At 39.5% G+C, this 21,456-nt stretch overlaps 1 protein-coding gene across 3 annotated transcripts in view; it reads left to right on the top strand.

Annotated features, from left to right (window-relative positions):
- Positions 1 to 8,443, top strand: part of SH3RF3 (SH3 domain containing ring finger 3) — a 554,601-nt gene extending 546,158 nt beyond the window's left edge. For 2 of the 3 annotated variants that reach the window (XM_088445962.1, XM_088445963.1), the window contains one exon: positions 6,588 to 8,443. In XM_088445962.1, the coding sequence (XP_088302088.1) occupies positions 6,588 to 6,756 (169 nt within the window). In that variant the 3' untranslated portion in view covers positions 6,757 to 8,443. The remainder of the gene's footprint in view (positions 1 to 6,587) is intronic. The other variant, XM_088445964.1, reaches the window with a different exon arrangement.
- Positions 8,444 to 21,456: the final 13,013 nt, after the last annotated feature.

Genomic DNA, 21,456 nt, shown 5'->3' with positions numbered 1-21,456 from the left:
CAGCAGCAGAAGGGTTTATATATTATTTTAAAATATGTATAAAGAATGTATATCATTCAGTCCATAAAGTCCGTTTTTGTCGCTAATATATAACATATTAGTGTGTTTTTTTTTGTCTGTGGGATGATCAATAATTAAATAAACCTACAAACTCCACACAGATAGGAACTTGGTAAGAAAAGAACCCATGACCGTAGAGCTGTGAGGTGTTAAAGCGAATCATTGTTAGTCATCATGCTGCCTATAGATATGTACATACAGTATATGCCTTGGCAGTTAATGTCATATGAAGATGGTGTTAGCCCATAGTAGCCTATGGGCTACTTTTTTTGTGATGTTTACCGGAGGGATACAGTGGGGGGATACAGTGGGCCTGATTCATGTTTGTACGCAATGCCGATGTTCACAAAACTGAGAGATTATCAGCCAACTGTGCATGCACTGCAATCTCACTACGCACGTGTCAAGGTACTCTTGCAATGTCTCTCGCAGTGAGGAAGCTCTGTCCAAGCGCCTCAACGTTGTTAAATCCAAGCAGACATTTTCATTACCACATTGCAAGATGGTTCAGAATTTTCATACCACAACCGCATTTTATATGTATAAAGTAGTTTTTTCTCATGTGGCTGTGTCTTTTTTTTTTTTTGTAACAGGTAGACTACAGGTCCTAGTGGGATCCGAATGCTTCGGCATACTGGCACTTTTATTTCTCCAAGTACCATCATTGCTGGTAGCCATTAAATCCTGTAGTTTGCCAGCAAAAAAAAACCCCAAACACTTTTTTTTTTACATTTTATCATTGTTATAACTCCCTACCCAGAGCTGTGCAAAGTATGCCCTGGTAGCCGTTAAAATTTAAGCATGACAGGGTATGCTGGGCCCTGTAGTTCACTAGCAAAAAACCCAACTTTTATTATGTTTTTAACTCTGTTATTACTCCACACCCATTATTGTGCCATTTCTGTACCTGCATGCTGTGGTAGCCATTAGGCATGACAGGGCTTGCTGGAATCTGTAGTTCACCAGTAAAAAAACACCTTTATTCTTTAACACTTTTATTAAAACAGACCCACCTTTACAGGGGTGTGGAAAGAGCCATATCACTATAAGCAGAGGGCTGGCTTTTTCTGGGGGGGGGGGGGGGCAACATTTTTTCTGTGAGCCCGATTTCCCTAGGGAATACATCCTGTGTTGACAGGCCTAGGGCTGGTTTGACACTATGGTGGAGGACCCCGCATTGAGTGTTTCAGCTATAGTTATACCAGCCCTGCCTGGCAAAGCCTATTGCTGATAATAGCAATTTCAGGGGGACCCGACCACAAATTTAATTACTTTGTTTATTTATAAAGAATACATCTGCATAAGTATATGTGAGTTATTTTCTGGATACATTTTTTACACTATGTAGGCAAAATAGATTGGACACTGACAGCAAATAGATCAATGAGATTTTATTGACATCAGTACTTTGTAGGTCCACCATGTGCAGTGATTACTGCAGACACCCTTCTTGGCAAACTGGCCACAAGTTCCTGGACAACAGCAGGCGGCATGTTTTGCCATTCTGCCTTTAGTACATTGACCAATTATGACAATGAAGAAGGTCAAGTCAGCCTAGAACACACTCATCGCTCCAATTCGTCCCAGAGGTTCTCAGTGGGGTTAAGATCTGGACTCTGAGCTGGCCAGTCTATCTGGGTTACCGAATTTTCCGTATACCAGTGTCGCCTTGGAAACATGACAAGTGGCATTGTCGTCCTGATAAAAACATTCGTTGTTTCCGTAGAACTGCAAATGCATGGGCCTCCTAAGTACGTGATCTTGTCGAAACCCCCACATTAGTGGCCATTTAAAACTTGTGTGCAATGGTATGCATGGTATTCATTGCGCTTGCGTGGGGGGTGTCTAATCACTTTTGTCTACATAGTGTATTTGTGATTCCATGCAAATTGCACCCAACTCTGCATGTGGCCCACAGTATGAGAAAGAGATATTGTAGTAATGTGCGCCCTGCTGCAAAATATAAGGGTATTAGAAGTAGAGATGTGTGCGGACCCCTGTGTTTTGGTTCTGATTCATCATCATGTTTTGGTATTGGCAAAAACCAAGTGTTTTGGTTCAGATTCAGTTTTGGTTCAGTTTTGGATTTCTTAAAATTAGATAAAAATCTGGAATAAAGTATCGATAAAAATTGGTTTAAAAAAATCGATAAAACAGCTAAATTTTGGACTTATTTACATGCAATCCAAAACCCAAGTTTGGTTTTCAAATCCGAGTTCCAAACTGACTGCAGAACCGAACTGGGACTCAGTTTGACTCAGAACCCCAAAGTGATTCCGAACTTTGACTTGATTTGACTCTGAATCCCTAAGTCAGGGTGTGTTCGTATTTCAGGAAAACCGTATCGCACATTCTAATTAGAAATTGAAAAATATTCCTCATTAACACGGACTCTGTTGTGACACTTATCTTGTCACTATATTTTACTTCATGCTTTACAAAATTTCATGTCACTTGGTCACTATATAAAACATATACTGTATAATTATGCGGGTACTCACATAGATGAAGGTCAGAAGTGTGGGTGTTACATATAGTATTTAAAAAACTATCAAAATGGTTTATTAGTTTTCGGTGTTTTAGTTATTATAGGATTACAGTATTTGTAACTAATATATTGACTACTAGTAGACCCTTTTGCTAGTTCATGTGAAGACTTGTGAGTTCTGAATGCTTGCTTTTATACATGGTACATACAGTATGTTTAACCCTAAAACCATTTTGTAATACAGTATATTGTACAGTTGCAACAATTACTGGTGATATGTTTCCTAACATCTACAATGCATGTGTACCATAGCAAGATAAATCCCCCCCAAAATGTTTTTTATATATATTTGAAAAAAATGATTTAACAAGAAATGCGAAGTACTGTTTTGATTTAAAATAAGTGAGCAAAAAAGTGATTTAGGCCATTGATGTGATTTTATGTTGTCAATGTAGAGTGATTACGCTCTTTATTCACTCGGAGAGATAGTGACAAACCCGAAAATCATCTAAGCTGATTTATATTTCCTGCTTTTCTCTATATATATTCGTAACACGTTCACACTTTCCAACTAAACTAATAAAGTCATCTGCAGCACACAATAATTTTCCTAAACTAATTTTACCTTTTTCTTCCACAAGCTGGGATCTTGGAAGCAGGGGCTTATGGATGTGTCTAAGAGTGCTCCTTGTGTTCTGGTTTTAAATAGAAATGCTCTTAAAACAGCATAGGTTCATTGTAACATGCAGTACAAATGCTATCTTCTTTAATTCTAGTTATCTAAAATAAACAGAAAGACATTATTTATATATTTAAAATGTGCTTTGAAAAATTCATGAACGAAATTGTCTATTATGTATGGCGCTGATGATGAGTTGAACATAAATATAGGAAACAAAATAATGAAGTGCTTTGTGGGAAGTAAGTTGAATAGATTGCTCAAATGCTGTTAGACTCATGGTAAGCTCCCAGGATAATTCAATTTATTAAAAGTCATAAAAATAGAGGAATTGTGTGGCTGCAAACTTAATTTGTCACATGTGACAATTTTCATGACATTAAGATAATATATTATCAGCACATAAATAGATTATTAGCAGAGCTAATGACAGCTACGGGTCTTTCATGTCAAGTGGAACAATTTTGAAGATTGTCCCCACCTGCTGATTGTGCACTGTGGAGTCGGTTACAGTTGCACCCACCCCCACTTTGAGGGCAATAGTATTGCTACTATTGCATTTTGTGAACTAAAATGTTCCCAAAATTAGTCTGACATGTATGCCAACCTTCATGTTAAATGTTATTACTATTGGAGATGGTCAGGTGGGTCCCCTGGTCCACTTGACATAGAATGACCCCTACAGCTGTATCAAAAAGTCAGTCCACCTATGTATATGAGGTGTGGCTATTAATTAACGAGACTGTACTTGTAAAAACGAAATCAAACTGCGTCAGTTAAAAGGGAATGGAGGAACACTGACCTTGGACTATCCCAAAACAGTTTTGCAAGTTTCATCCCTCTCATACAGAAAGTTTACTGTCACTGTTTCTCCCTTGCATCATCAAAATGCTTAGTTGAAAAGTTGGGCAAAATACCCAACAAATCTTTCTGTATGCTAACCGAGGCTTACGGGGGAAATTATAAACAACGATATGCAGCGATGATGGTAAGTATATAATAGCAATTTAATAAAAACAATGAAACCAATAATACAAAAAATGCACACTAAAAAACCCCCAGTACTGAGTAAGTATACCAATAGGGTTGGTATATCGTTGTTTATATTGTTGTTTAGGAGGCTGACTACCTCCCATTTAGCAGCAGCTTGAACAATCAACATATGACAGAGCCCTTATACTATATTCTTTATAGTTTTCTTTCTTAATGGGGGAGATTAATAGTCACGAGGATAGCAAAGATGATGAATGTCCCGGAAGGCCTTGCACATCAAAAACAAATGAAAATGTGGAAAAAATTTAGAAAAATGTTCGAATTGTTTGTTGACTCCGAATAATAGCAGAAATGGTAAACATTGACAAAGACATTGATAGGTAAGTTTTGCATCAAGATCTTAACATGACAAAAGTTTGTGCTAAGTTGGTTCCAAGGTTTCTCACTGCTGAGCAGAAAGAGAATCTAAAGTGGATTTCTACAGACATTTTGGAAAAAATTCAAGTGGATTTGCATTTTTTAGATAGTTATCTGTGATGAAACATGGATCATCCAGTACGATCCTGAGACAAAACACCAGTCCATGCACTGGAAAACATTATCATCACCAAAGAATGAGGAAAGCACATCAAAGCAAATCCTAATTCAAAGCCATGTTGTTTTCTTTGACGTCAAGGGTGTTGTTTTGGAAGACTGGGTACCAGAAGGCGCAACAGTGAATCAACATTACTACAAACACTTTGTGATTTAAGAATCAGAAGAAAGAGGCCAGAGTTGTGGAATAATGGTTTCATCCCACAGAGCTCTCTCTGTGAAGCAGTTTTGGCTGAGAAACAGATTACAATGCTAGAACACCATCCATACTCACCCGACCTAGCACCATGTGACTTATTGCTTTTCCCTAAAGTCAAATCTGTACTCAAGGGAACCCGTTTTGCATCAGTTCCTGAGGTAAAGAAGAAAACGATGGAGTTGTTGAGATAGTTGATAGATAATGAGCTACAGCATGACTTTGACTAATGGTAAAAAAGGATGCAGCGTTGTGTGGATGTAGAAGAGAAGTTCATAGAAGGGGAACTGAGTAAAAATGTACTTAAAATAATTAAACATAAATTATGGAATCAGTCTCGTTATTTAATAGCCACACCGTATAGCTCACAGTTCAGGTGCAAACTAAAATATACTACTTGCTACAGCATGAATAATTGAACTATATGTGTGCAAATTTTTAAGTAGTATTGACATGGAATCGGTATGAATTACCGCCGAACCTAAGCCGGCGGATGAAATACCAATGCCGGAAGGCTGGCACATGAAGATCCCGACAGAGGTAAGTAAGACCCCTAACCCTTCCCTCTCCCCCCCTAACCCTCCCTTAGGGGTGCCTAACCCTAACCTCCCCCTCTAGTGCCTAACCCTAACCTCCTCCCAGGGGTGCCTAAACATAACCCCCCTCCCCGCACCCTGAACCTAACCCTCCCGGGGGGTGCCTAATCCTGACCTCCCGCTGGGGGTACCTGACGCTAATTCCCCCTTCCCCCAGCCTGACCTTAACCCACCCGGGGGGGCTGCCTAACCCTAAGCCCCCCCCAGGAATCCCTAAACCTAACCCTCCCCCCCCCAGCTATCACCTCCCGATGCCCGGCTTACCTACATTTGGTGTGCCGGGCGTGGGGCTAATGATAGGCATTGATATTTAGACGCCTTACATTAGTCCCATGCTGGTATTTCACTGTCGGGAAGCCGGCGGTTGGCATTTTGACTGCCAGCTTCCTGACTCCATCCCATTGACACAGTATTAAAGACCACAAGGAGCAGTGGTTAAAAATAAAATTTCTAATAGTCCTTAAGATGTTTTTCCATCACCTGATTATTTCATCAGAAGCTATTCATTGGAGTTTTATTTTTTTAACTTTCATTGAACTTTTCTTTTTAATAGATGGGGTAAGGGAAAAGGAGTCCAAGCAGCGACAACAGTAGCAAATAGCAGTAATGAGTTACAGTACAAATGATTTTACAAACAACTGTCTTTAAAAAAATTATTTTTGGCCATCAAAAAATAAATTAATCAGAATTTTTTTTTATGTCTTTGTAATTTGAGCGACTGCATTGTTTAATTAAATATGTTAATTAGTTTTACAAGAATCAAACTCCTATTGCAAATATTGCAATATTGCAAATGTGCCAGATTTATTAATTTCTATAGATATTTCAAGCTATAAGAGATAGAGGAAAATAAACACAAGGAATTGGCATGAATGTCTTTAGGAAATAGTGAAATGGTATAAATATCTTCTCCATTATGGTTATTTTACGAAATAATCATTTTTTGTGATGTTTATGCAGTAATAATGTTGTATATTTCAGATATCGCGTTGTTGTGCCATACCCACCTCAGAGTGAAGCGGAAATCGAGCTGAAAGAAGGTGACATTGTGTTTGTCCACAAGAAGCGAGAAGATGGCTGGTATAAGGGAACATTGCAGAGGAATGGGAGGACAGGGCTTTTCCCTGGAAGCTTTGTAGAAAGTTTCTGATGAATTCATGATAGTTTTCTTTATACTGAAGGAGCATCCAACATTGTCCCATATCTTGTGTGAAAAACAAAATGTGGACAAAGATGTCCATGACACAAAAGAATAAGCACAAGGAAAAAAGGATGCCAATATGAGTTGCCATTTTGACTTACACTTGGGCCATCAGCGTAAGATCTAAATAGATCATTGAATTTGATGTACACCTTTGAGAAGTGGCTAACTGAAACTTTTAATGGTATGTTGGAGTAGTGCCTTCCATTTGGAACCACAAACTAAGAAGAATTGCATTTTCACCCTGTTTGCTATTTGTGATGTATACATTATAAATGAAATTATTTTAAAATGAATGTTTTATTTTACACTAACTTATTTGTATACACTGCAGTGTTCTTATTACTTGCCTATTCAGGAAGGTTAAGTTATATGAATTGGCCAGTGGGCATTGCACATTTAACCATACCCCAGTATGTAGTAGAAAATATGAAGTGACCAACATATTCAGTAATAGTAACAAAAACATCTTAAAAATGTATAAAAGAGAATCAAAAAAATTAACATAAAAATAATCTGATTTATTTTAACAAACCATTTAAACTGCTCTTTTATTTTGTAGTTATGATAACATTTTAAATAAGACTATTACAATGTTTACATTTCTGCATAAATATTTTATTTTGTGAACATCTATAGCTACTTTGAAATGTTTTTCCCTAATGTTTTGCTCAGTCATTCTTCAGATTGTTCAAAAATGTTTACATTTATAAGAAAATGCATTGGAACAAATACATATAAAGATACAGATACAGGCTGAAAAAAACTCAGAAAAGCGCAATTACTTTTTTTTTAGGAGTAAGAAAATGTGGAAACGTTAATAAAATGTTTCAAATTGCCCGAAGACATAAGTTATAAACATTGGGATTGGGATTGGTGGTTCTTCATTGTTTACTAATCAGTACAAATTTTGCATTAAGACATAATTAAAATTCATGCATTTATCCATTGCGTAACAAGACAATTGTCTGTGATATGTTTGATATAGTACAAACTTGCTAGTAAAAAGAACACTGCAAGTCCTTGTAAGGAGGATATTTGTGTACTGATTGCACAGTTGTGTTGAATATAGTCCTTGCCATTTGCTCATTAAGATTCTGAAATGGTTTTATTAAATAGAATGTCTGGTAATGCAGGGCTACATCCATTTTATGCCAATAAATATTAAGAACCTACAAGGCCTGTAGGGATATGTCGGTGCAATAATAAAAGCCTAATAATTACTAAATGTCAAAATAAAATAATAGTGTGAAAATTTTAATTTAATCTAGAACTGGAACTATTGGCCTGTGTTTACACTGTCTGGAACCATGTCTGAGCCATCATTTGGACTTGCATGACCATTTGAATCAACTACAACTTTCATTTTACTGGATATGAAAGTCACAGATTTTTCCCAGTTTAACCTAAATGTTACATGGCTTTGTCAAGAATAATTAAATATAATATAGAACAGGCCTGAATCTCACTTTATATACATTAGTTATATCAATTTTCAATCTTTTGATAGGGCCATAATCTAAGTAATCTAAAGTGAGAATCAAGTTTGATACATATGTGGTATTGAAGATATTATCTTATGCTTTTTATGTTAATGCCTTTAAATATAGGGTATAGTCATAAAATCAATATTAAAATAATACAATGACAAGTTTATTTTCTCTCTGTTTCATTGATTTGGAATCACTTGTGTTAAATAGGCCCTACCTAGGCTATAGATTAGGGTTACTCCATCCCAACCCTCACTTTAGCACCAAAGATCATACAATACTTTGAGTATTTCTTTAGAGAGTTTATGTACCCTCCCAGCCTAAATATTGATATGTGGATTAGACATTAATCAGTTAGCCCTGGGTGGTTGTCAAGGCACATACCTCATTTCTGCATAGTTTTTTTCAAGTTGATCACCCATCAAACTTTTCAGACTTTTTTTAATAGATATAAGTGGTTAGAAATTGGCTCGGATCTTCCCACCAAGTTCAGATCACAGAATGTGGCAAAACGTAATCTTTCTCGGACATCCTGGCATCCGAGCCAAAACCGAACCACTTATCACTACTAGCGTCCTCTATAAATGATTGTTAAGGTAACATTTTGATAAGGACATGCAACAATCTCCTCACAATTAAATATTAATAAAAAGCAGGATGGATAAGCTATATATTTAGCAAAATAACAATGTCCATTGGACTATATTACAAGCCCCTTATACTTGCCATATGTACAGCTATGATTTTGAAGGCAATACATGGACACCATTAAAGTTATTGGCCCTAGGCCATTGCCCAAAGTTCTCCCACAGTAGATGGAGTGCCTTTATGTGAGACACATTATATAATTAGGAGTATGAGTGGCAGACACACTAGGTATCTGTAGCTACAGTATACTTGTATAAAATAGTGCCAATTAAACATACCATCCACTACTGATTCAAATATATCCAGAAAATGTTACTTAAATGCTATGAAGTGTTTTCTCACATAGGAAAAACCTGTGCATTACCTGTTTGTCTTTACATTTTAGGCTGTTTATATGTAGTCAAAATGAGGAATATACATTTTTATTTTGTATTTATTTAGTAAACTCTTCATAATTTAGGATCTCCCTAACTTGTTTGCAAAGCTTTAAAGAGATCAATTCTGTAAGACTCAATGATGCTAACTGCGTCCATCTCTGCATCAGACCCTTGGTGAATAGAAACAACCTACAGGATTGTGCCAACCTGATATCTGTGTGAACAATGGGGTATTGTGCCATTAGTTGTTAAAAACGTAAATACGTCCAGTGCAAAAGCTTATAAAAATCAGGTAGGGTTACTACAAGCTCTGCCAACAAATTGTATAACACAAAAATAACTGCACTGGGATATATGACAGAATTTGGAGAATTATATTACCATTGCAATAGATGTCTCTTAATGGAATTTAAGGATTAATCTCATAGGATGTCACTAACTCACAGGATGCTTACTGGACAGACGGAGCACGTAACCACAAGTCAAGTAACGGGAACACAATTATTGTGTGCTGAGAACTATTCGTTTTTATTATTTTTAAGATATCTAGAATGGCCATTAAACTGTAGGAAAATATCAATTTACAGAGCAATTATTATACAGAATAAGAGGAACTGAACTGTATTGCGCAAATGGTCAATAATGAAACAAATCCTAAAAGCCTGGGACTGTCTCTAGAAAGGATGGACTGTTGATAAGAATGACACACTGCACCGGACTTGCCTACTTTTGAAAAAGCATTTCAGGTAGATTGTGAAAGTAATGCCTATGCATGCTCTGTCTGAGAGGCGTGTCAGTAAAATTTACTTATATCTTACTGTAAACAAGCTTTAAAGCTGTTACATAGTTCAGCACAGAATCGGTATGAAATACCGGCAGCTCAATAACCGCCAGTTCAAATACTGATAGCGGCATCCCGATAACTGAAGATCCCGACAGGGGTGGTAAGTATACCATCCCTACCCTTCTCCCCCCTAGCACTAACCCTCCCTTAGTGGTACCTAACCTCCCCCCTAGTGCCTAACCCTAACCTCCCCCACTGATGCCCCCCCCCTTCCTGCACCCTAAACCTAACCCTCCCAAGGGGGTGCCTAACCCCCCCACCCGGTGGTGCCTAACCCTAACCCCCTCTCCCCACAGCCTAACCCTCCCCAGGGGGTGCCTAACCCTAATTACCAACAGGGGTGCCTAAAGCTAACACCCACCCCGCGGCTAGCACCTAACCTGTCCCCGCTTACCTTCGTTCGGGATGCGGGCTGTTGGGATTTTGAAGTGGGGCTAAAGATAGGCGTTGAGATTTTCATGCCTGTCTTTAGTCCCTGTCGGGCTTCCACTGTTGTCGGTAAACTGACTACATCCCGTTCACCACATATAAACCATTTAGATAGAGTATATATGTAATAATCATGTAACTGAATAATGTCCCGTCTCCAACATGTGCAGTTGAAGCTGGAGTGCGCCAAAACCGTGTGTGCCCCCGTAAACTCCCCTCCTCTCCCGCAAGCTTACAGCTCTCAGTGCTAGGATGGCAAGGGACAACATAAAGAAATAGATGGGTGAGCCTAAATGCTCTCCCAACCATCCACGGTTCTCTTTGGCACACCTTCCATGATATCTTCATGACATGGGAAGCTGCTTACAGTGACCGTCGTGCATGAAGCCTGCATGATAGCAGCACGCACGTATCCCTGGCCACCATGCGAATGGTACTAAACATGCTTATGTGTTGAAATCATGCAGTTGTCAAAGTAGAAATCTTCAATGGCCACAGAAAGTCTGCAAAGATATTTAATAAGTCTGCTCTTTAGCCCATCAGCCCAATAACGCAATATGTGTATTAAAAATATGTTGCACTGTACTAATTTCTAGCATCTTAAATGACCCCCTCTAATTCTCTCCCTTCTAACTGGTTCCTGCAACTCATCACGGATTCTCTATAATGCATCACAGATCTTTTATAATGTAACACACATGGCCTGTAATGCAACATACATGATCTGTGAAATAGCACACATCTCCAGGAAGTCAGAAAACTAGGGCACAAATCACCTCTAATTCATTGTACATCCTTGGGCACACAGCCACTTATGTAGCCATCAGTCTGCTGGAGAGCGGTGGCCATATTCTTGTAGTGCACATCCTAATTTTTCTTCTCTCCAGTGTTTCCTCCATGGTGGGTAGAGCGTGATGATGTCATCACTATGTTGCGCACACCCAGTCCTTGCCTCAGGGAGATTGCTAGACTCTTCAGGGATTCTGAGAGATCACAGCTATTTCAGATAAAGACACAGATCCTTTACCACCAACTCTTATACTTTCTCGGTTTACTATGCCCAGTGATTCATCAACCAATGCCATTTTTCTAGTCCACTCTGAGTTCCACTTCCAACTATTTAGTTTAGACACTGATCAATACACACAGGGATATGGCAAAGTGTTTCTTTCATTGTAACACCACATAAGGTAATAATTGAGGCACTCTCTGAGCACTGATAGTCAAGCACTGCCTTGTGTTGTTATTTGTACATTTCTCAGTCCTTAAACAAATGGTTTAGAATTGCATTTATGCACCTTTGTCTACACTTTAAAGAAACAAAAGCGAACGGGGAAAAAAACCTGGATTAGTTGCATGGAGAATGAAACTAAACAACAAGCAAGAAAATGAAAATCTTTTATATTGATCAGCAAGCTCAGTATGCTGGTGTGGTCTGCTTTGGGCTGAACTGAGAACACCTAGGGCCAGTTTCCACTTGTTGAATTTTGGAATTATTGAAAAAGTTTTACATTTTTTCCATCTGTAGTGGAACATTTTAAAATTATTGTTAGACCTGCAATTACTTATAGTAGTGTGCCGGAAACCCAACAGTGCCGACAGTCTTGTCTAAATCAGGACACATGACCTGGACATCATTATTGCAGAAGAAGGGAACTGTATAATTAAAACAGATTCATTTGACGAGCACCTTCCTTTATTTCTTTGATCAGCATACTGTAGTATTAAATACTCTCCAAGATTGTTTCTGCTTTCAAACAATACTAGTTAACAAGAAAAACCTCACAGAGATAATAAATTAATAATTCTCATCACTAAAACATGATAAAATTCCAGTGTGGGCATTAATAGCAAGTAGTCCCCAATAAAAATGTAAATTTAGCCAATAGCAACCAATAAGGTTAATGTAATTTTACTAAGAATGTTGGGAAAATGAAAACATACAGTACATCGGGATGTAGTTTATGTCTCGGCGGAAGTACTAATAAGTGCTCTTTAGGTGTATGACAAATAATGTATTGGAGCACACATGATAATGACATGTGGGGCCTAACCACAATGAATTTCATTGTAGCAATGAATTTTATTAATAAAATGTATCAATGAATTGGCAACAAAATGGGAACAAATTAGATAAAAAATATAGTACATGCAAAAATTGCATATTTCTGGCACATATGCAGAGTTGTATGTCTGTACTGTAAATGTTTCCTTGTCTGCATGGGCAGGTTATGCACCTAGTCTGTGATAAGTCTTCATTATCAGTGTGTACAGTACTTACACCTGCCCTGAAGCAGGTACAAAAGATTCACTTCCAGGAGGCATGTACTGTAATGCTGGCCCTACACTAATGCGATTTTGGGCCGATTGCCCGATTTGCAACGCGTCATTCGATGAATCGTGTTGAAATCATGTAGCATTTAGGTAGGAATACGATCCGATGCGCGTTCCTGCAGCTCTTAAAACGTATTGTATGATCAGATGTGCAGCCCATATTATCTATTGTGATAATATGCCGATCATGCCATGTATTTGCGCATGCGATGCATCGTGCGTCCGACCGGCATCTATTGTTAAAAAAAAAAGACTGATGCACGCACGGCAGAGGGAGATCTGCGATGCATGCATCTGTGTTTAATAAAATAAACACAGATGCAGGGATGGTTCAGTGCATCTGTGAAAAAAAACTAAAAAAAGTGTTTTAAAGAAAAAAACGAGTGCCCCCCTCCCCAAAGAGCAACCAGCCCCCGAGCTTTTAGTGAGCCAGTGCTGGTTGTGCAACATATGGGGGAGAAATGACGTAGGGTTCCCACGTATGTAGGCACAACCAGCAACGGGCTAGTCAGAACCAGTCCTGGTTGCCAAAATACGGGAGACAAACGACGAAGGGGTCCCCCGTATTCTGCGCAACCAGCACTGGGCTTTGAGCCGGTCCTGGTTTTGGAAATACAGGGGAAAACAATGCGTAAGGTCCCCCTGTATTTTCCAGAACCAGCACCAGACTTTTTCTAGTGGGGGGGGGCTGATGACACACCCAGGGAAGCCCTTTCACCAGCCCCCCCAGCCGAAACATCAACCCTGACCGCTAGTCAGCCCAGGCTGGGGATCCCTAGGTAGCTGGGGACCCCCCCAATAAGGGGTCCCCTCTCCAGGGCACCCCAAGCCCAGGCTGAAAGCCCGGGGCTATCCCCGGCACCCCTGGGGTGGTGGTTGCCGGTTTGATAGTGTATAAGTGTAGTGTAAAAAAAGAAGTGAAAACATTGTCTTTATGAGTAGAACTGCAGATCCCAGCAAGCCACCCCCACATGCTGGTACTTGGAGAACCACAAGTACCAGCATGCGGGGCATTAAGGGCCCATTGGTACCTGTAGTTCACCTGTAAAGAAATGTTTAAATAAACACAATACACACACACCATGACAGTATAGTTTTAATACATACATACACACTCACATACTTACATTACCTTGACTGGTCTTCTTGTCCCTGTAGGCATCCTTGGTTCCACTTGGGTCCCAGCCAATGAGCGGCCGCTACATGTAAAGCGGCCGCTGATTGGCTAGCAGCCCGTGAGAAATAACAGATGATTTCGATCATCTATCATTTCACGAGGTGTAAGTATACTGTATGTAAAAACATATACTTCCACATGTTCGGCATGGTTCGCGTAAGTCGTTTTTTTGTTTTGCCAAGATCGTGGATGCTACGGAGAGAGAGGCGCCAGGATGGAGGTGAGTATAGGATCTTTTTTGCAGGTACATCCAAACGGATTCTACATGGGACAAGTGGACGCGAACATCTGGCAGCAGGTATGTGTGAGTGTGGTAGGTGTGTAATAAATTTATTCTATATACAGTGTGTGTGTTGTATCTTTATTTAACTATTTATTTTACAGTGGAGGTACGGGTGCCGTCTGCCTGCTGGCGCTTGTAGTTCCACAAGTGCCAAAGTGCAGGTATGCTGGCACCTGTAGTTCCACTATAAAATACAATAGTTTAATACTATTTAACACTTTATTACCCCCGTACCCACCGCTCATGGGGTGCGGGGAAGAGCCCCAGGCTTCAGACCAAGCCTGAGGTTTTGGGAGAGGGGGGACCCCTTTTCTGGAGAGTCCCCACCTCCCATGAGATCCCCGGTTTGGCCTGACTGGCTTGGGGTGAGAATCATTTGGCCATGGAGACCCGGTAATGGGGTCTCCTAGCTGTGGCACTACACACGGATCAGTTTGGGTCCGGTGCTGGTTTTAAATATAGGGGGACCCCTACGTATTTCCCCCCCCCTATATTTAAAACCAGTGCTGGTTCTTAAATTATGGTGGAACCCTACTCGTTTTGTTCTGTGTAATTTTCAGAACCAGGACTGGCTGCCCACACCGGGGCTGGTTAGGCCTTTGAGGGGGGACCCCACGTAAATTTTTTCATAAAAATGAACCCAAAAAATAAAAAAAACAAGCAGCCTGCATAAATTTCACTGATATGTGTAGGCTGCTTGTTCCGGAGAGGAAGTCGGGCAGGGAACTCGGGGCTTCAACAGGATCGATCAAATACACCATCAAACAAAATGAACCTGTCAAAACCGGGAGCTTGGTAAATTCCCGATTTTTTAAGAGAAAAAAACGGCCATTTCTGATCAATCAAATTGAAATATGGGACAAATTGGGGCCAACACGAATCTTAGTAAATTTACCCCTTATAGTCTGTGCTCCTTGTATGTGTTGTGGGTGCTTGGTGCTAGCAGAAGGGGACACAGACCATGGTGCTGCATAATGTAACCTACAGTTACTGTATTCTGGACTCTGATAATGAATATCCTAAAAAGTTTTTTTTAAAAAGGGAGGCTCACATTGTAATTTCAAGGAGAAATAAACTTTCTGCAGATTCTTATGACATCTTATACATGAAGTAATTGTGGATGAAGGCACTGCTGCAGCATGGGCAATAATAGATTTAAAGTCACGATTATTTATTTGCAATACTGTATTTCTAAGAAATGGAAAATATATACAATAATTTAGATATAACTACCATTAGATAACAAGTAGTCTCAATTTCCACCATTGTCTTTCCTGACTTGATGCAACAGTAATCATAAAATCAATTTGCAGTTTATTCACAGCTATTGCAATATTTGACTAGCAATCACTATCTTAATCACCAGATTCACTTCCAAACATAATTGGATCATACTTCACTTGACAAATGATGCACTTTTCAGAGCAGCTCACAAAATGAATTACAAGCATTCATTCAGTAAATCATCTACAATTTTGAGATTGCCTAAACAAAAACCTCATCTTACAGCAAACTAAATAATACATTTTCACAACAGAAGCAGAGCCCTGTGTTAGCTTTATAGAAACACGTATACACACACACACACACACACACACACACTTGTCTCACACACACACACATCTAGTGTGGAGATTCGAGATATATATAATATATGTAGATACTGTATACTCTGTGTACATATACTATAATCAGTATAATGTGTGTGTATACTGTACCTATCAAACCTAGATCCAGGGAAAATGTATGTATTGGCCCATAAAATACATGTATCGTCCTGATTATGGGTGAACTCTCCAGATTGTATGACCCAAAAAGGAGAGTGCCTTATCTGAAAGTAGATCTGGCATTCTAGAGTTGGTTGAACAAATCTGGGTTAAGTGTAGGCTGATCCGAATGCGGTTTAATCATATTTCCCTACTATTTGGACCAGAAGAGTGGACCCACTGGCAAGTGCAGGAGACATTGCGATGCGGCTCATGGTATCATGACCCCCACACCCCTGCCAATGTGCATTGCACAATGCAGTGTGGCTGGATTATAGTGATGTGAATTGAATCAACAAGACCCACACACAGGGAAGTCACTGAGATCCTAGAGGATGACTTGCTTTCCCAAGAGTCTGGGAGAACTCCATAAATTCAGGCATCTCCCGGACATTCTGGAAGTGTAGGCTTATTTTATTCTGAATTTGCTTTTTTAAAAGTTGGAAGGAATATTCTGGCTTTATATAAGAGGACATGGATGGTTTAACTCATACACTGTAATAGTCAGTTTATTTTGCAGGACAGTTCATATTTTCTGTGAGACAAAGGGATCATATTTGGACATTGGTGGGATAATACATTGTACAGATTTATTATCAAGAATGCTAGGTATGATTAGCTTCTCTAGCACCATTCTGTACAGTGATGCCACTACTTAAACCTCTCTGTTCCACAGTTAATATAAATGATCTCTAAACTACTGCTTACTCACAGAGCCAATATGTATTGTTGTCTGTTTAGCCTAAGCTGTGTTTACTTTAAATATACAAGTATGTTGAATGAAGAATATACATAATCTTGCATAGGAATTATTGATCCCATGGGGCCCTTTAATAGTATGACTATAATTTTGTTTTCTTTTGCGCAAGATGCATATGTCAGTACTGCACATATGCACTAAAAGTACATACGCATATATAAATATATAGATTGTTTGTACAAGGAGTCACACAGAGGGGTCTATTTACTAAGCTGTGTTAGGAGCTAAAGTGAACAGGGTTAAGGTACCAGCCAATCAGCTCTTAACTGCCATGTCATAGGCTGTGTTTGAAAAATGGCAGTTAGGAGCTGATTGCCTGGTACCTTATCACCGTTCACTTTATCTCCTAACACAGCTTAGTAAATAGACCCCACAGTGACTGTGTGTGACAGACAGTGGCGGCTCCAGAGCAGCACAGTCCAAAATTCAAATAGGGGAGCTACACCAACTGTCACCCCAAACGCTGCCAAACATCACCTGCCGGGACTCACTGGCAGTTGGTTGGGCTCCCCTATTTGAATCTTGAACTGTCACACATTTAGCACACAGTCACTATGGCGAGACTTTCTGAACTCCTTGTATTTAGTTTTTATTCTGTAACCTTGTGCGCAAAAGTGCGGAATGGTTCAGGTAGGTGCAGACAAGTGTCAGTAGAGTATACTAAAGACAAGTTGTTTTTTTTATGCACATTTATACTTAGACCCATCGGCATATATGCCTTTTAGGCAGTATATCTCTTGCATGTACTAGTTGGCTGGTGCAAGGATACACAATAATAATGATGACTATCACCAGCAATACCTAGCTGCTTCTGAGTGACTGTTTGCCCCTCCAGCTGATATTCATTAATTCATTAGTGGTTATGTTATAATAAATCATAGCTGTCTGCTCACATTACTTACAATAGTTGACATTTTTTATTAGAACTACTGCAAGCAAGAAGCTTTCCATTTGATTTTTAAAGGGGTAAACGACAGATGGTGTTTGTATATCATTAAATTTTTTATTGAAAATATGGCTTTCACATCTCATAAGGCAAAGTAGACACATGTCTCTTCTATCATGTGGAATTGTATTTACACATCTCTATGCTCTCATGAGGCTCAGTATACACATCTCTATGCTCTCATGAGGAGCTGTATACACATCTCTATGCTCTCATGAGGAGCTGTATACAAGCATCTCTAATCTCTATGCTCTCATGAGGCTCAGTATACACATCTCTATGCTCTCATGAGGCTCAGTATACACATCTCTATGCTCTCATGAGGAGCTGTATACACATCTCTATGCTCTCATGAGGCTCAGTATACACATCTCTATGCTCTCATGAGGAGCTGTATACACATCTCTATGCTCTCATGAGGAGCTGTATACAAGCATCTCTATGCTCTCATGAGGAGCTGTATACAAGCATCTTAATGCTCTCATGAGGCAAAGTATACACATCTCTATGCTCTCATGAGGCGCAGTATAAACATCTCTATGCTCCTATGAGGCGCAGTATACACAATCTCTATGCTCCTATGAGGCGCAGTATAAACATCTCTATGCTCCTATGAGGCGCAGTATACACATCTCTGTGCTCTTATGAGGCGCAGTATAAACATCTCTATGCTCCTATGAGGCGCAGGATACACATCTCTATGTTCTTATGAGGCGCAGTATACACATCTCTGTGCTCTTATGAGGCGCAGTATACACATCTCTATGCTCTTATGAGGCGCAGTATACACATCTCTATGCTCTTATGAGGCGCAGTATACACATCTCTATGCTCTCATGAGGCGCAGTATACACATCTATATGCTCTCATGAGATGCAGTATACACATCTCTGTACTCTCATGAGGCATAGTACACACTTGCATGGCCACACAAAAGCATGGCCACGCCCACTTGGAGAAAGCTTCATTATAGAAATTGTGCTGAGAGGGCCTTTCTCTGACTCCAAGACTAGCTTGGGCCCCTGAGGAGCCATGCAGATGAGTCCAGGACCAATAGTCCATCCATCCCCCTATCAGCTCTCCTTCACACTTGTACTACATTTTGCTTTTCCTACGTCTTTGCTGCAGAAGTTTATCCACACCTAAATGACACACATGGTGTTAATAATTAGCACTAATATACCATGGCCACAAATGATTGCTGCAAGTCTCAGCCATTGGCTCAGATCATTAATCACCTGATTTGTACATTGTTTACAGCATGTAATAGAACAAATCTTTAGCTGACGTGTACAGGGGTTGTATAAAACGTTCATTTTTGTTTTCCAAGATAAAACTGCTCTTCACCTTTCCAATTATTCTCCAAAATGTCAAGGCAGCACCAGAATGTACAACTGTACCTAAACCATGAACTGTGGGGTCATAATTATGTGTGAGAATATACTAAGTGTATGAAGTTACTATTGTATGATGTGTTTGCACTAACACCTTAGCACAAACAGATGTTATGAATAATCATATTTGTAATCTAAGTTCTCATTACAAAATGCAGTATTGCAAAAATAATTTTTATATTCTGAGTCATCTGTGTATGACTTTTAAATTGTACATTGAAAGATTACAGTGGTGTTGTCAGCTTGTCATGCTGGCATTAGACAAATGAAATAATGAAGAACAAGTTGTGAAAATGTTATAAGTTATTAGTGCCAATAACGAAGGCAGTTATGGTTTCATAGTGTGGGCCTTTCAATGATTGTGGGTTCCATGGAAGTTTGTGTAGCTAACTCTGGCAGACTCTTTATTTTGTACAAAGCTGAATCTGTTGTATTGAAATTGTACATAAAAAATTCCTTTGTACTTTGCACAAATCTAAAAATGTTTCTACTAAGTATGAATGTTAACAATGAATTTAGAATATGCCAGTTCTTCTGGTTACCATTGAATAATGAGTGTGTTTTGTTCTTCAAATAAAAATAAGTATTATAATGCATTTGCTTGAGTAGCTGTCTTTATTTACTGAGTGAGAAACAAACATTGAATATTGGTTAGTAATTAAAGTAATTATGTGATATGTATGATGAAATTATTAACTGATACTGTAACAGTAACAACAAAATAAATGTGATTAATGCATCACATCAGAAAGAAATTGGAATGTGTTTGCCCTGTTTAAACTCTGATGATTTTGATAAAGTCACTACACTCTCTAAGGCTGCTGCTATACCTTATTTACAGTAGATACTCAGATTCCAGTGCATTGCATTATTACATACTTGCCAATATTCTGGCTGCCTCCTCCCAGAGAGGGGAGCTAGGTGGGAGGTCCCTGGGGGCGTGGAGAAGCCAGGTGGGTGGTGTGGGGGAGTAGTGTCTCAATTTCCTCATTGCTTTTCAAGGCATGAATCTCATCATTAAACCACTCAGAAAGTGGACACACTGGGCAATACTGGGTGGCCTCCGGGAGACTAACCTACTTTTCCAGGCATCCCGGAGAGCAACCCGTGATTCAGGAGTCTCGCAGAACATTCTTGAAGAGACTATCTCTGATATCTGTTGCGATTCCTCCATTTCTGACAGCAACAGCAGCCCCGATAGCTTTTTATGGGGGATGCTATGCTGCCAGAGTTACCCTGCTTGGCCATGCAAGATGGCATTCGCTTATAGTAGCCTATGGGCTAGGGCTATGCTTTCTCTGTTTTTTCGGGAAAAAACATAACCCTGTATATCACTCCCCTATCTATATAACTCATTGAAAATTTTTTTAAAGTTTGTCAGCATCTTGCTGCATGTTATGCCAAAAGAAAAGAAAGCTGATATGACTAGCTTCCATCACAAATGGCCATCCAGGAAAAGAAAGCTGATATGACTAGCTTCCATCACAAATGGCCATCCAGGAAAAGAAAGCTGATATGACTAGCTTCCATCACAAATGGCCATCCAGGAAAAGAAAGCTGATATGACTAGCTTCCATCACAAATGGCCATCCAGGAAAAGAAAGCTGATATGACTAGCTTCCACCACATATATCCATCCAGGAAAAGAAAGCAGATATGACTAGCTTCCATCACCAATGGCCATCCAGGAAAAGAAAGCTGATATGACTAGCTTACATCACCAATGGTCATCCAGGAATAGAAAGCTGATATGACTAGCTTCCATCACATATGGCCATCCAGGAAAAGAAAGCTGATATGACAAGCTTCCATCACAAATGGCCATCCAGGAAAAGAAAGCGGATATGACTAGCTTCCATCACCAATGGCCATCCAAGAAAAGAAAGCGGATATGACTAGCTTCCATCACCAATGGCCATCCAGGAAAAGAAAGCTGATATGACTAGCTTACATCACCAATGGTCATCCAGGAAAAGAAAGCTGATATGACTAGCTTCCATCACATATGGCCATCCAGGAAAAGAAAGCTGATATGACAAGCTTCCATCACAAATGGCCATCCAGGAAAAGAAAGCGGATATGACTAGCTTCCATCACCAATGGCCATCCAGGAAAAGAAAGCGGATATGACTAGCTTCCATCACCAATGGCCATCCAGGAAAAGAAAAAATCTAGGATATTTTATTATGGGGTGGATGCAG

This window comes from Taudactylus pleione, unplaced genomic scaffold, assembly GCF_031769625.1.
Source record: "Taudactylus pleione unplaced genomic scaffold, aTauple2 ptg000391l, whole genome shotgun sequence".
Classification (NCBI taxonomy): domain Eukaryota; kingdom Metazoa; phylum Chordata; class Amphibia; order Anura; family Myobatrachidae; genus Taudactylus; species Taudactylus pleione.
This window is presented reverse-complemented; position numbering and strand designations above follow the sequence as displayed.